Source organism: Botryllus schlosseri, chromosome 3, assembly GCF_051294905.1.
Source record: "Botryllus schlosseri isolate E-star chromosome 3, Bs_hap1, whole genome shotgun sequence".
Taxonomy (NCBI): domain Eukaryota; kingdom Metazoa; phylum Chordata; class Ascidiacea; order Stolidobranchia; family Styelidae; genus Botryllus; species Botryllus schlosseri.
In genome coordinates, this window is record NC_137238.1 from 27290488 (window position 1) to 27313627 (window position 23140).

The 23140-nt window shown below is 40.5% G+C and overlaps 1 protein-coding gene and 1 long non-coding RNA gene across 2 annotated transcripts in view; one reads left to right on the top strand and one right to left on the bottom strand.

Moving 5' to 3' along the window:
• LOC145436264 (uncharacterized) overlaps positions 1–16370 on the top strand; it is a 99149-nt gene extending 82779 nt beyond the window's left edge. The window contains exons 6-8 of the mRNA XM_080313632.1: positions 14275–14309; positions 15578–15667; positions 16030–16370. Of these exons, the coding sequence (XP_080169758.1) occupies positions 14275–14309; positions 15578–15667; positions 16030–16042 (138 nt within the window). The 3' untranslated portion in view covers positions 16043–16370. The remainder of the gene's footprint in view (positions 1–14274; positions 14310–15577; positions 15668–16029) is intronic.
• Positions 7098–8834, bottom strand: LOC145436267 (uncharacterized). The gene is made up of 2 exons (XR_013914235.1): positions 7779–8834; positions 7098–7299 (listed from the first exon to the last, which is right to left on the bottom strand). It is a non-coding gene; the product is annotated as an uncharacterized LOC145436267 (long non-coding RNA).
• Positions 16371–23140: the final 6770 nt, after the last annotated feature.

Sequence of the window (23140 nt, forward strand, 5' to 3'; positions counted from 1 at the left end):
TAAATCATGCGGGTTTTTTTTGGAGTACGGGTACCCAATAATCGAGATATGTCGCAACATTAAATCGTACGTAGCGCGAAAAAAAAAACTTTGTATAAGTTGCATAAATTTTCAAAAAAAAAATTTCTAGGCAGAACATCTGAGAGCCGTTTCTGGGGTTTTTGAGGTTGCTGATTACGAATGTCACATTAGTTTTGTCAGATTGCCTCTTTGTCAGAAGATATTTATACCTCTAAAAAGCCCCAAAATTACTGTATTTACCCTTAAATAATTCACTTGGTAGGAAGAAAATGGTAGATTTTTCTAATTTTATACTGGGCATAAATACCTATGATTGACTATGAAGAACCCTCATGTCATTGTCAGTCATTCTATCAATATTAACATGACATGATGCGAAATATTTGTTTATCAAAAAAGCAGTTTGTCAAGCCAAAAAATTGTACTTTTGCACAACGGAAATACGTATTCTCCTGTATCAATTGGTAATTCTACCAAGATTAAAGAGGAGTATAAAGCTGTTAAATTTGTCCTTGAAAGGCTTAACTACAATACTCATATACGTCTCATTTCTTTTGACTGGTAAATGGATAATTATCCGCTGAGTCAACAAAGTGTGTATACCTAGTAATCCTATCCAACGAGAAGCTTAAATCTGTTATCTGGTATATTCGAATACCGATGAAAGATTCCAATTTCACATTAGAAAGGAGTTCACTGCATGTAATTTCTCCTAAGATGTCGTAAATAAAACTTTTTAGGTGATGAAAAAGACCCCAACTACAACAGTTGGTCCGAAAATTCGTATCTGCATATCGAAAATTTGAGCACAACCATGAGCATAAAAGCTCACTTCCTGTTCAGTCATCTTGATATATTTCCTGATCATCTTGTTGATTAGCAAGGGGAGGGGTTCTACCAAGACATCAGAACAACAAAAGTAAGATATCAGGGCAGATGAGATGAGCAATTGAACATATTATGTCAGACCATTGCCGGAACCTTTCGAGAAACTGCACGAAATAGCTTACAGGCGAAAATCGTACAAAAAACAATTGTAATTCAAATATATTAATAATTTTATATTACAACAGATTATTTCAAATTTACAATAGGTGGTTGACATAAAACTGATTGAATTAATGCCACGTTATTTGAGTAATTAGGTAAATACTTATATACATGAACGGAGTTTAGTTATGTACATAATATCCGTGAAAGTCTTTAACTATGATAAATCTATTACCCCTAAATATAGTGCTGTTGCTGTATTTTGATTTCAAAGAGTCTTCTGTGTGTAAAAATAACGAGTAGATTGAATTTATAAACTTTATAGTACGACTGAGCCGATTTTTTATCTAGTCATTGCCGCGAAAATGGGAGATTTTGGTCAAAATAGCCCCATGGGTTATCTCCACAACAAGAGCTAATTTGAAAAAACTAAGGTCATATTCGGAATCAGTGCCCTCCAGAACCCCCCAAACCACTCTTACTTTGTCTGCCTAAAAATATGTGTTGACCAGTGTAATATATACTCATTCACGAAATAATTTTCGGCGCCATTCGGGCTCGCCTCCCAATGGGGGTTTGGGGTGCGGCAGTTACGGTCCTGCAAAAATAGTATTCGTTCTATTCACATCATTCAAAAGAGTTGATTAAAGGTTAGCATAATGTGAGCAGTCTATAGAACAGAGACAGATTACATTGCAATTCGTTTATGATAACGTAAGCTGTAAGTTCTAATCACTTCGTTTGCGAGCAATGGAGGCTCAGTGAAACGCAGTAAATCCGTTTGTCCCACATATCACACGAGCGTATCGCGAACAATCAAAGCATTAGACAAGATACAATAACCGATTTCTTGATGATTTGAAATTGACTCGTAAATTTTGCTCCGAGTCACAAGTCAATCCACATTTTTGAAACGCCGAGTCAAGTCATTTTTGCAAATTACTCGAGTCACGTTTTGTCATACGAGAAAGTTGGCTCGAGTCATCCCAACACTGATATGTGTACGCTGCTCTAGAAACTAACCACTGCATAACAGTTATTTCGCAAAAACAGGGCGGGCCTATTTTTATTTTGAGGTTGTTTTATTCGGTGAGCCGTTCAATCTCCCTGTGTCCACACCATATAGGACACGATGGACATAGTGTCCTAAAGTGGTGTGGACGCAAGCAAATCGTACGGATCACCGCGATTGGAATACGTCATTCTCACCATTAGCCTAGTTTGCCGAGCGTTAAATTTATAAAGCGGGTATAAATCGAAAGCTGCTTCGGTACTGATTACGAAAATATAAATTTTAGTCTGCTCTGGGTCCTGGAAACCCCGAGAAAAATCAGCGTCGAATTTTGCATTGTGACTTAGTTTCGCAATGTGACGCAACAACTTCGCCAGGAATAGGGATGTCGCAGTGCAGGAGGGAGTGAGGGGTAGTGCAGCGATAGTGAGAGTGTGTGAATGATCAATCGCTTGCGCAACAATAGGCAATATGCTTGTGGTTTGCACTGCTACCCACTTGCTTCATGCGACATTGTTATTCCAGACGGCATGGTTGCGTCACCATGTCAAACATCGCCACAATGCAAGATTTGATGCTGATTTTACGGTATTCCAGGACTACTGTAGGACACTATGGTGGGGCAGTGTCGCAGATACTTTGCTACTATAGCGCATAGAATACCCTTGTTTGGTTATCGCAATACTGCGGCCCGCCGCACTCAACAAGTTGTAAAAATGGTCCTCCATCTATTTTCAGTAAACTGGTGACCTGGCCTACATTAAACTGAATAAGTAATCGTGCATTGCACTCCTGTCTCAGTTTTTCTGAAGCTTAAATAGGCCTACATTGGATTCGTGTTGGAGTTACGTGGGATATGTTTGCTGTTCCAACAAAGGCATAGCCAAGTTATTAGCTGTTAAGTCTGTTGTTACGCTTGGTTAGCGCAACCAAATAGTGATCGTATGCGGACGTTAGGCAATGTTTGTGCGAAGTCATTTGCGGCTGCCAACATTAGACAGCGTTACCGAAACAGGGTAATTCCCTACCAAGATCATTGTGTCGCTGCCTGCGAAGCCAATGACTCTCTGCTTCGCCAGAGTTGGGCCGTTGTATACGTAATATTTATCGCGAGATATCATGCTTGTACTGTGCAGGTTTTTGTGACAGTTACTTTTGTTCTGTGACTGGACAGTATGTATCGCGCGGCGAATATTCGATAGGAGTCGTATGCAAGATATTTCAGTGATCTTATCTGTGATGATGCCATAAACATTCTGAAATATGTCACAGAAGAGTCGGCAATTCCGGCAGGCTGTGGTATTCATTTTGGAGATTACCAGTGGAAAGCTATTCCTGCTTGCTCGAGTGCTGTTTTCGATATTCTCATTTCTCTGCTCTATTCCAGCCGTTCTCAATATATTGAAAGACCGGTAATATATCAAGACAAATTTTGCGGACCGGTGAACCTTAGCCTACAACAAATCATTAACCGATAAGTACCTGCGACGAATGCATGTAACTCAAAAGCAAATATCGTAAATTTCAAACTAATCAGAAAGCTGCCGCTGTCTTTTAGTGTTACTTGTGTTATGCGGAATTCTATTCAACTTTCTTCATAGTGAAGTCGCGTTAATGATGACTATAGAAACTATATTCGAATTCAATTTCAATAGAACAAGAGGTTTGGTTAAGGTAAGCACAGAGAACAGAAATATACATTTTGCTATTAAATGACTTTACTATACTATAGTTTACGACAACGTAAGCTGTAAGCTTCGATCACGTCGTTTGCGGTCAATTTATTTGTGAGAGATCAATGGAGGCTCAGTAAAACGCACGATCATTGAATGATTGATCGCTCTCACGGGTTATACCAACGTTTCGCGAACAATACGAACATATGCAAGTTACTGTGATTTTTACCGACCCCTGTTACTTGGTGATTTGAAATTGACTCGTGAATTTTGCTCCGAGTCACGAGTCAATCCGCGTTTCTGATACGTCAAGTCAAGTCATTTAAGCAAAGTGACTCGAGTCAAGTCAAGTCATACGAAAAAGGTGACTAGAGTCAAACTCGGATGCATAAAGAGTTCATGCGATGGATCTTAGGTAGCCAACGTCATAATGTTGCAAGTAAACTGCTTAAATGTAATCTACGTCTCGAGTTAGTGTTTTTAACGGGACTTCACTCTGAAGTAAGTTGAATAGAATCACACATAACACGAGAAACACCAATGTAGAAAACCGTTTTCTAAATTTCAATATTAACTGGAAACTTGATGATTCATTTCCCTACTTAATGGACGAGCATCCAACTTCTCGTATTTTGCAATGCACATACTAAACTACATATAATATATTTGGTGGACCGACAGGAAAGTCGGCACGGACGGGTAGAGATCCGCTAACAGGCGGTTGAGAATCACTTCTTTATGTGGTGTTACCCGGGTAGGGTTACCATATTTTGGAATCGTGAAAAGGAGACACTTTTATCAAATCATGAAAGTTAATTTACCGAAATTGAAAACAGCTGAAATTAAAATATTTACTGGAAATCTGGTTGTGTTGACTATAAAACAAAAATAAAAGGTCATCACTTTGACTCGACTTCCAAACTACCACCTTTTTATCGAAATTTCTCTGGTGTTGACTAAAAATAAATACGGTCATCACTTCGACTCGACTCCCGAACGACCCGCTCGAATGACTGTGTTATGACGTTTTTCAGTTGCCCGGTCCATTTAAGAAAAAATCATGGTAACCCTATACCTGAGTGTTCTCGATTTTAGAATATTTCGGCAACATTCAGAATCTGAGTCGACTAGGAATTGTTTCCTCATGAATAGATTTGTAATATGCATATCATTGGCCATCGTCAACGCATACATTGTATTCCGGTTTTGATCGGTGGCGAGCAAGACTATAAGCGGAGAATGTGAAACGTAGTCCAAATCATAGGTACACTGCGAGTGGCTTTTTCGGATATTTGAAATTTCCATGGTATGCCACCATTCGCGCGGTGTTCAGGTATTCCATCGACATTACTACGTAGCGAGATAACGTAGTGGTATATCCACAGCTGCAACACCAATGAATTACGGGTTGGAGTCCGACCAAGGTCGACTCCAGAATTCCTATCTAAGTGTTGAAGGTTTATCTAGGCTCGTCCTCGCTATCATCCGTGTAACCGGTGTCTCGTAAAAAGCCTAGAGTGGGCCGTGCTACAAGTCGGCAGTTACGGAGTAAAAGTGGAGAGAATTGGTCTGTTGTAAATGACCATAGTAGTCGACAAACACCATGGATACCACAAACAATATCGACATTACTCTACGCCTTGTTGTTTTCGAGTCCCCGTGCTGTTACCTGGAAGGAGAAATATCATGAATGTGTCATGATGAAGTTTATACACTTTTCCTGTGGACTTGACTGGCTATTAAAGAATTGAGAGCGTTATCCAGCTACATTCGTATGTCTTGTCTGAGAGGATGACTGTATTATCTTTTTATAAACCTTATTCAACTACAAGTTACAACAATAGATAGTTAGGCCCTAAACTTTAGGCTTAACTGCAGGCCCTGTGTTCTATGTTTAATTTGTAATCTCATGGGACAATTCTAATAATATATCCTTGTGTACTATCAATATTACATCGCACTCGCTTATGTGGATCTATATTTCGATGGCTTCTACCGACTTTCGATCTCAACTTGCGTAGATCCTCTGGGTATATTTTGTTTGCACATCAACGCGCGGACTGTATAGGATATGCTGAAGCGTTTTGTGTGGTACAATGTACTGTACCTTAATGAAGCTACGGAACAGATTCAGCAGTGCTCTCGAGAAATCCAAATGATAACAATGTCAGGGAATGTAAAAATGGTATTTAATGTCTCGTGAGTGGTGGATTAATGATTCTACCAGCCTATCTAAGCGCAAGCAAGTGCTTCCGATACCGACCCGGAGACGAATGATGCTTATTCACACATAAATCAAATTGATAAAAGAATACATCGTTGTCTAATGCAGAAATCTAGCCGGCGTACGGGATCCATCTTGATTTGATATGTTTATTGTATCATTAAAACCAAATCCGTGCGATTGGGGTGTTGGCTAACCTGTTTATGGGGTAATATAGGTATATAAACCCGTTTTACACTGTGCTCACAATCAATGTAGCGTTAGTCAGATGCCGGATACGTTGTCCGGACAGGTCTAGACCGTTAAGGCGTAAGCTTATATTCCATTGCAAGTCATCGTCAAAATTGTTTGCAAAGCGATGGAAGATATTGATTTTATAGGATTATTATTGCATTTGCTTACTCCAGTTCATGCATTTGGTGACGCTTAAAAAGTCAGCATGTGCTTCAACATTGGGTCATAATGTGGCCTGAGTTTTCGCTAGGTATCGTGTACATTAGTGTATCAACCTCGCTGAAATGTATGGTTGGAATTAGTAATATGACGTCACGTGACGTCATAGTTTCGTGTTTACACAGAACCTTTCAAAAAGGTTCGCGTTGACACGAGTCTGAACCGTTCAGGGGATCGCACCATTCCTAATATTTATATGTGAATGCGTTGTGCTCTAATTTTCATCGAATTAGGTGCATCATATCATTAGATTGCCGTATCCCGTGTGGTACAGTACATAATTCAATTCAACCGGATTCAATCGCCTCAATTTAATTTAAGAAGACAACATGATAGATAGATGCAGTTCCGAAGACGAATTGCTGCACTGAAAAAAAAATTTACCTCGATTTACCGCGAAATGTCTGGAAGCAGGGTGGCCAGCCACTTGGCAGTAATATAACATTACCGTCACTCAATGTAAATTTAACTTACACCCGTCCGGTAATCTAACTTTACATGCCAGACTGTAATGTTACAGTCACCTCTGGTATATTCAATCTACATTTTCTTCAAATGTAATTTTACCTCTTACCTACCTACCCACCTATAACCCTACATGCTGTCCTTGTAAATCAGATTACATGCCAGCTTGTAAATTCACGTCTCAGCCTACATCCATACCTATCCAAAGCAACGCGATGCCAAAATACCGCAAAAGTCTCTTCACGCTCTCAAGACGACATTAGGACAACTGTATATTCATTCATGATTCACGATGAAAAAGTATTGCTGCTGGAGGTATAATTCTTGTTTAGGAGGCATGCAAATATAGCACGAGTGATCCCAAGAAAAGGTGAATTAATTCCAACGCCGGATAAACTTCCAATTGTTTCTTTTTCTCGTCTTCATTCCTTCTGTGTGACTAGTATCTTGCAGTTCCACTAAAAATAATTCATGCGTAAGTCGCTATACTAAGCCAGGTTGCTAACCTAGACATGACTTATAAAGACCAAGACAAATAGGCTAACAAAAATATAACAAGTTTTGAAGTACCGGTACTGGTACATTGTGAGTTGACGACTCCTCATTTGACATGATATAGCAGAGATTCATGACTTAAATGATCAATGTATTGAAAGAAAAGATGCCTCATTTGATGCGGCATGTGAGCCAAACATATCGAGCAGTGGATGAAAACATATCTAAGCTATGACCCGATAAATGTCAATAACAAGCTAACAGTTTCAACTACTCCGCGGCAGAGTATGTGGTGTCGCAGGTCATTATACAAGTCGACCAATATCCCAAAATAGAGAATGGGGCGGCTGAAATATTTAAATCATGAAACCAAAGTCATCCGGGTGGTGTGTACAGTCGTAGATATTCACGGTAACTAATACTATACAGTAGGCTACTGTACCTTTTGCGATGCGCATCCCATTCATCAGTCCTGGGAGTCTTCAACGAAAGTCTCTACTTTCTTCAATCACAAGTCACAAGCTTCGCACCGTTAGCATTTGCATGCTCAAAGCTCAATATTAATGGCCGACCAGTCGGCTACTCGGCTCGACACGCAGACGACTTTGAAATAAGTGATATTCATCCGCTCACATATGCCACCAATAATATTTACTGTCCACGTTATAATGTTCAATCCAGGTTGGTTTTTCATACAGAAACAACTATCAACACCTATAGTCCCTTTCTTTTGCATCTAATTTCGTATATATTGATATTTATTGATCCGCGTGTGGTTCCCTACTTACTTACCTAACCGGACGCTATTTGTGATGTCACAGTTGATTGTTGGATGTTTACTACGAATCTCAGAAAAACCCGCAACGCGCAACCTAAGGTAACCTATTATAGGTCGCCGTGTCCGCCATTAAGAAATGGTCAACTGGGCCTGCTGTGCTGATATTTCTAGTTTCAGGAATAAGATTATATATCCTAAACTGATTTTTGTAACTCATTAGCTCTATCTGTTACAACAAATCTAACCGCCGAGACCGACCGTGTAGCCATAGCCTTAATATAATGTCTATGGTGTAACTACATTGTCAGCTGCTTCTTGCACCCAACTATGCACTATACCGAAATTGGTACTAGAGGGTCAACCAGTTCCGTGTGACCTAATCCTGTCTCGCGAACGAGGTTGAATCAGGTCAAATCGCAACGAGAATGATATCACAGTGACATGCACTTCCACGTATCCACTGGTTGCTGGGGCTTGGAAGCTAATCAATTTTGCCAATAGCTTGGTAAAATGCCGTAGCGAGTAACTGTCAGTAACCTTGCGAAGAAATTCTGGTAACTTGACTTAGCAGCTAAATTAATGTAATATTACATATCAAAATGAAAAATGACAAGCTACACGCTGCTATTGGCTGCGACCGGTAATTCGTTGTAAAATTTACAGAAATTTCTTTGTAAATCTACCAGATTTTTTTGTGTGTGGTCTCATTTTGTTCCATATTTTTATTCAGAAATTGAGCTACTTTCGCCTTGATCCGTATATATCGTACTATACAGCCGACAAACATGGCACAAATGGCACCATCTTCGATCCGATTTTCCCAAAGAGACATCGGTCCGACTTTTACTCGAGGAGATTCGGTGCATGGGGTGATAGACGCTATCATAGCTGGGAGACTGAGCATTCACGACTTTTTGCCCATTAATGTGGCAGTTCATAACGACGAATACTACACTGAAAACAACAGAACGCTGTATGTATGTCGGGTACTGGAGTATGAAGGAGAGATATCAAGAGTTGAAGTTAAAATCGTAAGTATAGAGCTTAATACTGTAGGGCAGAACTAGGGTTTCGTATAAATTGATGCACCGTCCCGATGATGTGATGTCAGTTGTGATCCGACCAACTAATTCCACGAAAATTATCTCTCTTTATTTGTAAAATTGGATTTATGAACTCAATACGCTTAGAAAATATGAAATCCAGCGATATTTCGTGAAACTACGAAACTTATTCTATGCTCGATCCACAGATCAATGGGAACCAAATATGGCATCGCCTGTCGACCACAAACGAGGGCAGAAGTGTTCGAATTCGCGGAGGAGTAATGCCTCGCCCTCACAGCGTTCAACAGGTTTGGAAGCATCTAGTCTTCATTCCCATATATGTTCTGTAAATCTTATGTAGAAGTCTATGTGAACAAGTATATTTACTTCACCGCTGATGTGAATCCTGGTTAGCGGCATCTACCGGGTGATTGGTATGCTTAGGATATCTGGACCGCATTAAAAGGATACGGTATGTCTGGGTTGGCTACAAATCATGTCATATGGAGACAGTCATTCAGGAATTGGATCAGGGGTGTCCAAGTTTCTCTCGGAAGAGTTGGGCACAGAAAAATTAGCAAGGTCCATATGCTGCACATTGGAACTGATCTGTTCAAATGTGGTTACTTTCTGTAACTCGCATTCCCCTCAATCAGTTACTGTTACTACGTTGCGTATTTTTCTTGGCACTGTGTTATCTATTGCAGTGGGAAGATCGCAGCTTCCGATGCTGAAGTCATGGGTAAAAGGCCTAAGACCGTAGGAGAAAGCAGTGTGAATTACCTTCATTAACCTAACAGTGGCGTTAGTTTTGCTCCCTGTGATTCAATTTCCCTAGGCTTCTGCTGACTTGGAGACACAGTGTTGAAAGTGCAATGCTGAGCGGAAATCTTCTTATGTATAGGTCGCATTGGCGTATGTTTTCAAAAACGGCTATGATCCAATAAATACATGCTGTTGGCCCACTGGACGTTGTTGTGGGAAGTGTATCGGTATTATTCTTGAACCGTGCATGATTTATTAGGTCGGTTTATGCACCAAACATGGGTGGAATACTATTTCAATGCGATCGAATGCGATTACTTCCGACTCGCGGGATTATGATCACAGCATAATCTCACAGCATAGTCATTAAGCTTACGATTATATGAAACAGTAACCCCGATTATTTGCGATAATATTTATTTTCCTCTCTTAAACATTTAGACTTGATTGAAAATTCGAAAACAATATACCGATTTCAATGAGACTGCAACATTTCAGAGCAAATTTTTGAAAGTTGTTAAGTCATTTGCTGATTACGTCATATTAAATCAATTGTATATCTTTGTCTCTGAGACTTTCTCACCCCGAACAATATCCAGTCTAGCTTCAACCGATGCTAATACCAGGGTATGTAAGCGAATGGCTGGCGACAGATTCAAATCACGAAATAATTGGTTTCGACTTCAATTAGGACGATCGGGTTATAATAAAAAATGAACACTAAATTATGTTATAACGAATTTTGCTTCTCATAGTTTAAGACACGTACAGCCTACCTACAATTCACATACAGGGATATTGCGAGCGGCCACTCGCAGTAACGTCAATAATAGACCTTCAAATTATACATACGATTTATATCAACAACCGCTGAGTTTTGATCATTTGATATGGAGCTCGGCATATTTTATTTGACTGGTAGATCGTTCAAATATTTTATCTGTTAGGGGCATTTGTCCGGCATGCATTCTTTATAGCCAATAGCAGCAACACTCAAACTGCCTTCACTCGGCAATCAAAACCTACTATAGTAATAACATAAGGACTAGGGCGTTCGTATTTCTGTTCTTAATGTTGATGCGGCATACTCTACGATTGGGATCATCTCGACATGCATTATTACTAGGGCAAGTTTTTGCAACTTTTGCAACTTTTGTCTATATTTTTCATGCAACTTTTTTCTGCAACTTTTATCAAGTATTGCGCAAAATATGCTATAAAACTGTAATAAAGACTAAATTAATGGATTTCAAGTGACAATGCGGTCCACCATAGGCGCCGGACGCGGGTATACTGGGTATGCCGTGTTTACCTATAAATTTTGTTCGGGTATGCGGCATACCCACCATTCCGTTAGTCATGAAACTCTCTGAACTAACTGGTAAATTGTGCGATTCGGAAATAAGCAAAGTAATTTATTGACGTGCTACTGCTTACGTGAGCAAATTATCAACACATTGATGAAACGTGAGTAATTAGAAGACGCGACGCGACACGGCAAGACCGGAAGCTCGATACCAAATATGTTGATTTCTACACGCGCGAAATGTTGTAATTGTGGAAATGACCCGACCAGACATCAGTCCAGAACTGTATGCCAAATTGTTAAATTGCCAAGCAACTTCATGCTCTGTGGAACGACGTTTCAGCATACTACGCAAACTGTTCGCAAACGATCATCATTTCTCCCCCGACAATATCTGGAAATATTTGAAACTATATGTAAATAGATCGCTTGATTAATTCACTGTCGTTCAAATTTGAAAGTCTTTTCCTGTTTCTCGGACGCCCGATCGATGCGATCGAAAATGATATTTTCACTGCGTCACCTTTTCCAGGAAGCCCTGGATCATGTTTGCAGACCTAGGGAGGTGGTTTGGGTGTGATATTTGATTTGGGGGGAGTATCGATTATTTCGATATTTTCTTGCTGCTTTCATGTAGGTTTCAAACCATATGTAAATAAAAATGTAACCATGATCGATTGAATAGCGAAGGAAGAAACGGAACAAGCAGAGACCATGCAGATTTTAAACTGCTGGAACCTTTCGAGTATATCTCGTACCCTCATGATTTCAAAAAAAATGTATAAATGCAACTTCTGCAACTTTTGTTAAAATTTAAAAAATAAATGCAACTTTCTCAGGTTTTTAGTGCAACAAAAACTTGCCCTAATTATTACATAAAGTTTCATTCAAAGCATATTGGTGATCTTTCTACTAGCTACCGGTATCTGTTGATCACCAGATGTAGTTTTCTCAGTCTACTATGTCAAATATCTACCAACTATACACGACTGTGTGCGAAGAATGCGTTTCTTTCGAAGCAGTCAATGGCATGACTAATACTTGTGATGCAGTGGTTGTCAAACTGCGATACGCGTGCCACTAGTGGTGCGTGACAGCTTTTCAAGTGGTACAAGTAGAGTTCGGCGGTTATTGAATGTATATTTTATGTGAATTTGTTGCCATTTACAGTAGTTAAGACAACTTCAAAAACATGATGTAAGAATTACTTCAGTTATGCAACAATTACAGGTTGGTATTATTGAACAGCAGATTGACAACAGAGAAAACCAAGCAACTCAATTCCTGAGCTTGGCTAAATATAGACCACCGCCACGGCCTGAATCACCACTATAGTATAGGCAGGCTGAATTTTAACAACGTCGAAACGAAAGTATAATCCAAAATACCTAAAGCATGGATTCATAGCAATTTATTACGGATAATAATGTTGGCCACAATGTGTTGTTTGTATGAGAACCATTTCAATGGGCCCGTAAAGCACAGCTTATTTGAACGGCACCGTGATACTAACCACGCCGAAAAGAAAAATAGAGATCCGGCCAGAATATGGGACTGTGAGCAAGGGCTTTCCTATCTTAATGGGCATTGAGTCCAAATTGAGTAGTGTTTCTTGCTATTCATTGGTGTTATGGTACAACGTTGGTTCTTGAACGTTTTATATGGCGACCAAAATCTGAGGGGCTCAGATTGCAAGCACTGGACTGTTCTGTTTCGACCATTTCAACGACGGGACATATCAATATCGAAGGCTTTTGCCAACCAGTGACGATCATTTTTGGCCACGGTTTTAGCACCACCGATCTTTCCGGCACCGCTATTTGCCCAGCTGCGTGTTGGCAGAACATTGATGTCGCGACGCGGAAGGGGTCCGCCCCAAAATACCTGCATCTAATAGTCTCGCACGTTGCACTCCCCTAGACTAAATCATCGCAACGATCTTCGACGGCGTTAGGCGATACTATAGGAATATACCGATCTCTCAAAATCGCGAACACAGTGAGCAGCGTTACCATGCAAAAACGTCAATGGAATCACTATAAACATCTAATATCAAAAAGGCATCATTTAATATAGCCAAATATCTTTTTTGAAGAAGGCATCAATTAAGTTGTTTGCATTTGTCTTGATAAATTTAGGGTGGGTTTTGAATTTTGAAGGTTCACCGGTCCGCAACATTTTTTTCGCAGTTTTACCGGCCCGCGCAGTCAAAAGGTTGGGAACCACTGGACTATAGTACTGAACACATTGATGTTGGAGATGTACATTGCACGCTATCCACAGTATATCGCGCGAGGCGCGTAGAACTACCTTGGTGCAAGATATTCAGCGAATATAACATACATATTGAAAGATCGTTCTGGTGCGTTCGTGACTCTAATCGGCCCCCTTTGCGACCCATAATTTAAGAACGCCTGTGGTATAGCAATACCGCCAACGACTATAGTAAATATCGGTGGTCATGCAGTAGCTAACGTGGTACACGGCGTCATAAAATATAACTTGATGGTACGCCTTCCGAAAATTTTTAAGAAGCACTGTTGTAATGTAATAATGAGTATGGAGTAGTGTACAATGTCAACGTTTCTATTGCCAATAATTTGATACAACGCTTTTCATGTCATAGTTATATAGTTTATGTCATGGTCTTCATGAAATTTAAAAATTCTGTAATTGTCCTTTTCCAAAGAAATCGATTGGATATGTGAAATAATCGATTGAAAACAACGTTATATGCAATATATGAAATATATATATATGAAATATTCGATTACAATTACTTCGAATCTAATCGACTCCATCTACGCGGAAATTTCGTAATCCCACAGTCACATATATGCTATGAGCTAATGGGGTAGTAGCTGAGTCAATTTATATCACTGGAGTGTCATTCATGGATGATTTTAGTAATTTAATCAAACGACATCTAGATCCGAGGGCCCGTACAAGAGCGAGACATGGACTGCTGGCGACCTGTAGCGGTAACATTAATTTTGCAAATAATCGTGCGCCTAAATACATGTTATTTTTAAATATTTTCAAGGATCCAGTGCCGGAAAGGAGCCATTCTGATCAGAGGTGAGTGATAGCGGTAAAACGAATATCATCCTAAAGTGATTAACAATCTCTATTCATACATTACACAGTCAAAGTCATCACGCACCTATCTATGGCATGAAATGTCTCTTGGTTTTAAATGTAATTACGCAATGTTTCGTAAACAAATACTTGACAGTGTTTCATTCGGGGATTCATAATTAGTAATACCTATAAATGAACCTTTTTTTCCGTAACTCAAAATGCTTTGGCGTAAAGACAGCGTCTCATTCAAAATAATTGGGGTTGGCGTTTTGCTTAGGTACAGTAAAATTCAGAGGTGGATTTAAACATTCTCAGTTTTGACACTTGATAGTTTATCTGATTAACTCGCTGGCGGAAAAACAGCAATTGGGCATGTGACGCTTCAACATGTTACTTTACACTTCAATACCGGCCCCCTAGCCCATAATTCACCATTACTTTAACGATAACCCGAAGCTCAGCCGGAAGCTCAACCGGAATCCTAAGTCAACCCTAAATTAAACCCTTGTCTCACCCTCACCCTAACTTTGAACTCAATGCTCAAGTGTCGTGTGCCCGAATGCTGCATTCCAATTGGTCGTATGTTTACGTTGCCGTTATCATGACACACGCAGCGTTGACATTCGCTATTTCGGACGCGAGCCGCTGATGAAATATTTCGAGTTTGGAAGATGAGACTGTATGTGTTGTGTACAGTAGGGGTCTTCAGAAATGACTTTTTTCTTAAATCGTATTGGCTACTTGATAAAATTGTTAGGTTACCTAATTTAAGCTTACACATTAAATTTGGTTCAATTCCAGCCAGTAGCCGCATTGCTACAGAATAAGAAAGTTTCTATTTATTATATAAAAATAACTAACAGAAATAGTAAAAATAAATAACAGAAAAAGTATTTACGGTGGGCACCACTAAAATGGATAATTAAAGAATTGGTCACCGTGAATACTATTTTATTCATAATCCAAATTTTTCGACTGCAATAGCTCCGCTTTCACTGGTTGAAATTGAACCAAATTTGTTGAACATCGTTTCTACTTTCTATAGACAACTTAACACTTTCATGGAGTGAACAGAAAATTTGAAATTTTTTTGTTATTTATTTTTACATAATAAATAGAAACTTTCTTCTCCAGTAGCAATGCGGCTACTGGTTGGAATTGAACAAATTTTGGTGTGTAGGCCTAAATTAGGTAACATGTGTGAAGCCTTGGTCACTTTTTCCTCGAACGTGTCAAAAATAACGAAGATGCCGTTATCATTACAGGGATGTTGGTAACAGCGGGATGGGAACTGCTGCTGCTGTTGGTGCTGTTGGACTCGCTGCTGGTATTGGATATCTGTTGTGGGGGAGCAGGTAACTTGACCTGTTGCGTAGTTAATTGAGATATTTCAACCGTGAAATCCCAGTTTGTCGACGTTTCTCAGTGGTTATTGAACTATAAAGTCGTAATCTGCAGGCCCAGATTCAAACCTCATTGAAGGCTGCCGCCACCTCGAGCCATTCGCTAGCAAATCAATTCGCTTTTCAACCACGAAAATACTTATATTTAGAAGTAGCCATCAAGACTTCATTATCTTCTCCTTTGTAAATGACATATGCTGCTATCTGGATGCCCGAATACGTTTGGCAAATTACATCTACAGCTCTTATCATATCTGCTGTGACATTTCCAGCCGCTGCAATCTGTTTCACAGCAAACTATTCCTTTTTTACAGGGATAAGCGCTAAATGCAAGTGTGTGCAGATCTCCCAAAGCGTCCGGACAGGAAGGCCCATGTATATATATCTGCTTGGTGATGATTCCGTACTGTGGATTGCTTTTTGCATAATGTATAATCATTTCAATCGGTTTTGTTCTTATTCAAATGTGTCTGTTTTTTTTTCTCTGAATGATATCATTTTCCCGATGAGTTCAAAGATGACGGCTTGGTTTTCAAATGGCATATATATAGCAATATGGTACCCTATTGCAAATGTCTTACGAGATTTGTTGAATTAAATTATTATACGGTTCTATTCCATCCTAATTCCACGTAAAATATATATTGATGCGATATTGCAGTATTTGTCATATATAGTCACTCCGTCGTGCACAGTTCATGTGGTCTAGTGACATTCATATTTAGATTTCAGTTGTTTCCCGGATTGGGCTCACGTGAGATAGCTATACAGCGGCCGCCAAAATTAGACCTCGCCTATAGTCCTCGATACCAATCTTTTATAATATCCATCGATGGGTGATTGCGATATTGACCACATGGTCACTGTCACTCCGTTTTGCACTATTGATGAAATCTTGGGGCATTCATATGCAACTTTTAGTTGTCTCCCTGAATAGGTCCCCGTGAGATATCTCTACAGCGGCCAACAAAATACAACTAGCCCAGTCGATAATTTTATTGAGCTCTCAACCGGGATGTCATTTGGTATGATCAAGGGTGCCACGACAAAACGAGGTTTTGCAAGACAGCAGCATAATACTTTGTTAAGCTTGAGCTCGTTAGCTGCATATTATATGTATTTAGAACCCGGTGAAGTTGCAGTCTCTAGGGAGGCACCGGAATACAGCGTTGAACAAACTGGATACATTGTCGTGACACAATTAAGAGTGCATTGTATCGCTGACCTGTGGTAATCCGAAAACTCGTAATATACTTTGGAAGGATACCCGTGCCTTGTCTAGAATGATAGTGGCCTTTCCGGACTCCTAAATTCCCTCTTTTTTCGCATGTTGTCCTGTTTTTCTTTGCTGTCAATAGAGGAGATTGAAAAGGGTCAACCCGGAACAACTCGCTAGTGGATCCTCGATTTTTCCAGCCTTTCCGCGACCATTTGGCACACCACCAAACTTGAAGCCTAGTAAAAGTGTCCTCTTCTGGGGTTAAAAAGTAGGCCAAAATATGAAAACTGTGCAGAGAAATCAAGGTACAAACGTTGTTGCTGTTGGGAACATGCAAAGATATTGCGACAGTCACGCATCACCCGAACCGTTTCTGCATTTGAAGGCAAGATACATACACGTTCACGTTTCACGGAAAGATATGCACGCAGAGCATATCTATATTATGGTATAATTGTAATATTTATATTATATTTACGGTTTGAATATATATGGCTCTGCCTTACCAGCGTACCCTGACCGAACGTTATTGTGCTAACCAACTTCCAGAGCGTTTCGCGCATCCCAGTATCGTTGAATTTCTGCAGACTCGGTTGCATGTAAATCTAAAAGTTCAAAGATTTTGCCCAAAAAGGGAATTAAAATTGTTGCTTTCCTTTCAATAAGACTTTAACATAAAATTATTGGAACAGATAAGATTGTCGACTTGGGTTATGGTGTTGTTGTTGTTTATATTAACGCATATAATTGGCGCTTGCAACTCGTGGTTATTTGCGCCCACACAGTAAATTTCATAATCGCATAATGGCATGTCTTCATGAACTTCAATCTTTTTTTTTCGGCTCATTTGCTGCCTCCTTTCACGAGTTCGGCTCTCTCTTCGTCTGGGCTTTTCAATGTGCTGTATTACAGCGGGATCGGCGATGAGGAGCCCAGATAAACCTCCGACACATCGAAACATGGCAGAGCCGAGACTCGAACCATCAACCATCGAGGTCGTGACTACAGTGTTTAACCAACTGCGCCACTCGCTTCCGTCGACTTGGTTAACAACTTAAATTGTATACCCACAATTGAATTGTTTAAACCTCATAAAGTTAATCCATATTGTCGAGAACTATAGTTTTCCCTTTGGTTGGGTTCCACGGGGCGAACAATGTGGAAAACTACCTTTTTCGAATTTTGCTTGGAATATCGCACGTTTCCGGTTATGAAGAATATCACGACACGTCTCCGTTACCGCCACGCGCTGGGACGAAATCACGAGCTCATAGTCCGGTGCAGTCCGGTCATTTTCTTGAACGTGGAAAATTACTCGACTTAAGTCAATGATGTATTGACCCGACTTGTACTCGAGTCATTGCGCATGACTCGATCAAGTCATATGGCTCGGGAGTCAGGCGGCAAATATAATAAGCATTTCGTTGTAACTTCGAAGAATAGTAAGCTTCCACACTATTGGTATCTCGCTTATCAGTACTGGTATTTGTAAAGTAGGGCCAGAAACTATATGAAGTGAGGAAAATGACTAGGTTATGAATACGAGGTATTCAATATCACTCAAACAAAACTGTGTAAAAGTAAGCTGAACAGGACATGTACTCGGACTTCAGTCTCAACACTGTGAGTAGGCCTCGAACTTTTGAATCATGACTTGAACTAGGAATTGAATCGGTGCTGAATTAAAATGACTGGAGTCGAAACTATAAAATTAGAATTTATTTGTGACCCTGTGACTTGATTACAAGTCTGTCATAAACTTTTAGGGGTTTGCATCAGCCCCACCATCTATATTGTCATTCAAGTCCGTTATGGCAGGTATTCCCTAAGTGTGCGACGTGGCACATTGGTATACCGCCACAGATTCGCAGGTGTGCCGCGAATCTTTTTCTAGTTTTGCAGAAAAGCTTCATAGTTCTTTAAAAAGCGGCGTGCTACTTTGAAGCGTTCCAACTGATTCATAAGCAGGCCGTGTTATTTTTGGCATTTCAGGAGCCAGATGCCAAAATTGCCAAAAATAAAAATTTGAAAATGCCAAAAATAAGCAATTTTTGGCATATGCCAAAAATAACACGGCCTGCCAAACAGTGTATTTCGTTCATGGTGTTGTGTTAACAGGACAGCGTTACAAGCGAGAAGAGCGTTTGTGAAAGGCAGGTTTCTTAATCTGGGTTCAGCCCACCCATTAGGGGTGAAAGAATGGTGTCCTAAATGGTGAGGGCACAGCGAGATTGAACGGCTGACTGCATTTGGTTTACGTCATACTTTCCATTTGTCCAAGGGCAATTTTACGACCATTTTTGACCGGCTTGTCGAGCGCTAAATTTGATAAAACGGGTATCAATGAGAAGCTGCCGCAGTACTGATTATTAAATTATAAATTATATTCTGCTCATGGAACTGGAGCCCCCAAAGTCAACCACGATTTTTGCATTGTGATCGAGTTGAACATTGTGGCGCAACAAACTGTCTGGCTATTTCTGAGCGGCATGGTCTCGTTTTGCCAGACAGTCTTGTTGCGCCAATGTTCTTAAACAAGCTAACCTTCCCAGGACTCTTCCATGCGAGTTGGTAATATTAAAGCCACCTGAAGTGACAAAAGTCCTCCGAAAATATATCGGTAGACTGAAGGAGAAATGATAGTCGGGCTACTAAATAGAATGTGTTGAGATAGACAACACAGGAAACTCCTGGAAAAGGATCGGGAAGAAAATTCTTTCCGCGATGAGATCGATGGCACTGGCGAAGTGATCTCTTTTCATGATGCATGGAAGCCGGTTCGGCCCTCCAAAGATTTTGAAGCTCTGAAAACCTTTTGTGGATGACTGGCAACATTCTTTCCCTCAACGGCTTCTTTTGAAGCCGATATTTCCCAAATTCGCTGGGCGAGAAATGAATTTAGGAGAAACTTAGCTGACCTGAGCTTGGAAGCACTGTTACAGTGCAAACGATTTAAACCAGTGGTTCTTAACCTTTTTTCTTCCAGCGCCCCCTTTCAAAAATTATCGTGCTCCGGCGCCCCCCAACTTCATATTGTAAGGAATGTAATAAAGACAATGAGTAAGACGGAGGGCCGTAACAGCACTTCGTGAACCCCCCTAAAACGATTGCCTTGCGCACCCATAGCGTGATAAACTGAACCTCTGAGGGCTTCGCCCCAACGAACCCATATCGTGATTTTGATGGTCAGCAAAGCTTGTGTGGCCTGGTCGCCCTAGGTACCAAAATTTTCTATAATGCATGAATGAATAGGTGGTAATTACATACATAAGTTGCTATAAACTTTTTATCCTCTCAGTCCACGTAATCAGATTTACCAGCAGCACTGAGTGAGCTGTTGTATAGGAAAATGAAGGGCACGTAATTAATAATTAAACATATTCGGGCGTGCCTGCAGGTACAATTATTCGTTACCAGGGCCGTAACAGCACTTCGTCAGCCCCCCCCAACAAAAAACGTTTTTCCAGGGCCCCCATCGGGTGATAAACCAAACTTCCGGGGGACTTCACTCCCAGACCCCCATTAGGCTGTCCTCTATTTGTTGATAGCCAAAAAGGTTTCTACATTGGCTATCCATTTACTGAGGCAGCTATTTTCGCCTAGTCGCGCCAAGCGCGAAAAATTTCACTAATTAATGATTAAATTGTTCAATCATATCGGGAATTGCATGCAAATTGAGATCAATTTTTATCCTTTCTCTGCTCACGTAAACACATTTACCGGTAGAGCTGAGTGAGGTGCAATAGTTCCCTATAAGCTGCTGACACGGTCTCTGCGCACAGAAAATCTACGTTGCGCACAGCAAATCCGAAGTTATGACCTTTTTTTTAGTCGTTACGCACTGTTGTCCAAGGGTCAGCGCAGTGAGTTGTTGAGTGTGCGCAGACTCATCAAAACTTAAAGCGCGAGGTTTCTTGGAAACTGTAGGGCCCGTTACTAATAATTAAACATATTCGGGCGGGCGAACCCGTTGGTATGACTTCGTTGCATGATGTTATTTCATGACCCCCTGCCTGCAATATCAAAAAATATAGAATCGCTCAACTGGGATATCGCCCAACAGGAATATCCCTGTCGCCCAATCGTACTAAACTACAAGACGCACACGATTTCAGATTGGTATTTCTTCACTGGCATATAATTTTTCCCTGCCAGATGGAATTCGTCTTCTAGGGTTCAGATTGCCAAGACAGGCACATTCAGTGTCACTCATTTGAGCGCCCATGGACAATTAAACCTATATGTATTTTGAAGGCTATACACTGTTAGAAAAATCCGTAAATTTACACCTTTTTGAGCAGTAAACGAGTTTACATACGTGGACGTAAGAAAATTTACTGTTCTTTACGCTGTATTCAATTACGGACATGAGATCGTAACCCGATTCACGGAAACAATCCGTAAATTATTTCATTTGTCACATGTATGGGTGGGCATTTCTTGTGGTCAAGAAAAAAGATTTTGATAAAATTGTAATTCCATATACAGTAGGGTTACACAAACGCGTAGAGAGCTTCTTGGAGGTACAGAACTTCAATATACAATTAAATAGTATATTCATATTGAAATGAACCCGAATATTTTCGGCTGACACTCGTCAGGGGTAATCGTCAGCAACTAGTAGAGAATTGGAAAGAACATTGTATATCAACAATCGTATCACAAAATATGACGTCACCAGCATGAAATTTCGAATGAGAGAGCGTTCAATGTACTATTTTTAGGTGATACACGAACTCCTTTTGTTGACAGAGTTTTGGTTGGTGTATTTTGATAAAAGTTGATTCCAAGGCACACAAATGGAATTGTGAACGGCCTCGACCTACGATTCGAAATCGGTCGTCTCGATAATTATTCGCACAAATCGGATTATCCAACAGATGTTTGCCGATGGCAGAATTAATGGCTTTTGATTGATCAGCATCAATCTTGAGTGGATGAGTTAAGGGTGAGCTTTTCACATCGCGCGACGCACGTGTTCTGATAAATCTGGGGACATGTCGGTTTATGCGGTCCTGCAGACGTCTTGACGTTCTTCCCACGTAGCCACAATCACAGTGGCACCTATATTCGTACACTACATTACTTTGTTGAAGTGCAGGAAGCACGTCTTTGCGTGTTGAAGGGAGCAGTTGTGTTGTTGTAAAAATCACATTGGTTTTGACTGTATCGTAACATTTACCGACAGCAGAAATCAATTGTTTTTCAAAGCGGGTGGAAATGGGGCCAATCCAAGGTAGATGGATATAAACATCTTTTATTGTTCGCGCGGTGGGCTCTGTTCGTTTTTCTGCGTTGAATTGCGTTAATTTCCTCTCCATGCCGCGGCTGATGACGTGTTCAGGGTAACCGTTATCAAGTAAGATTTTTCGGATGTAGTCAAGTTCTAAACTCAGTTTGTTACCCGAACATATCATCAGCGCTCTATGCACGAGTGTGCCTATGAGGTTAATTTTTCTGCGCCGAGGACTAAATGAATTCCAGCGAAGGTATTGGCCTGTGAATGTCGGTTTTCTGAAAACAGACGTTTCAAATTTGTTGGTATTGCGCTTTTCAACTAATACGTCCAGAAATGATAATGAGTTATTGCGTTCTTTTTCTATTGTGAATTGCAAGGCCGGGTGAAGCGAGTTTAAGCGAATGAGAAATTGGTCACACTCCGATTCATTCCTGAAAATGACAAATGTATCATCTACGTATCGGCGGTACAATAGTGGTTTGGCGGACTCACGCTGGGACAGAAGCTCGCCCTCGTAATACCCTACGAAAATGTTGGCCAAAATAGGTCCCAGGGGACTACCCATGGCTAAGCCGTCTATTTGGCGAAACATGACCTCGTTAAAGCTAAATTCCACCGAGCAGGTTGCCGCTTGTAAAAGTTCCACAAAGACGTTACGCGGGATTGATGGTGGCGGTAACTTACCACCGTACAGCGCGTTGGCACAAATATCAATAGTCTCATGCAGCGGAACGTTCGTAAAAAGACTAGAGATATCAAATGAGCTCAGAAACACGTCTGGATTCGGCAAATCCAGGTTTCGTATTTCACCAGCGAACGTGAACGAATCGCGAACACATTCCGTGCCGTACAATTCCCGAACCGGTTCCAAAATGTCAATAAGCCATTTTGCCAGCTGATGGTGAGCAGACCCGATCATGGAAAGTATAGGTCTCACTGGGACATTGTCTTTGTGAGTTTTTGGCAG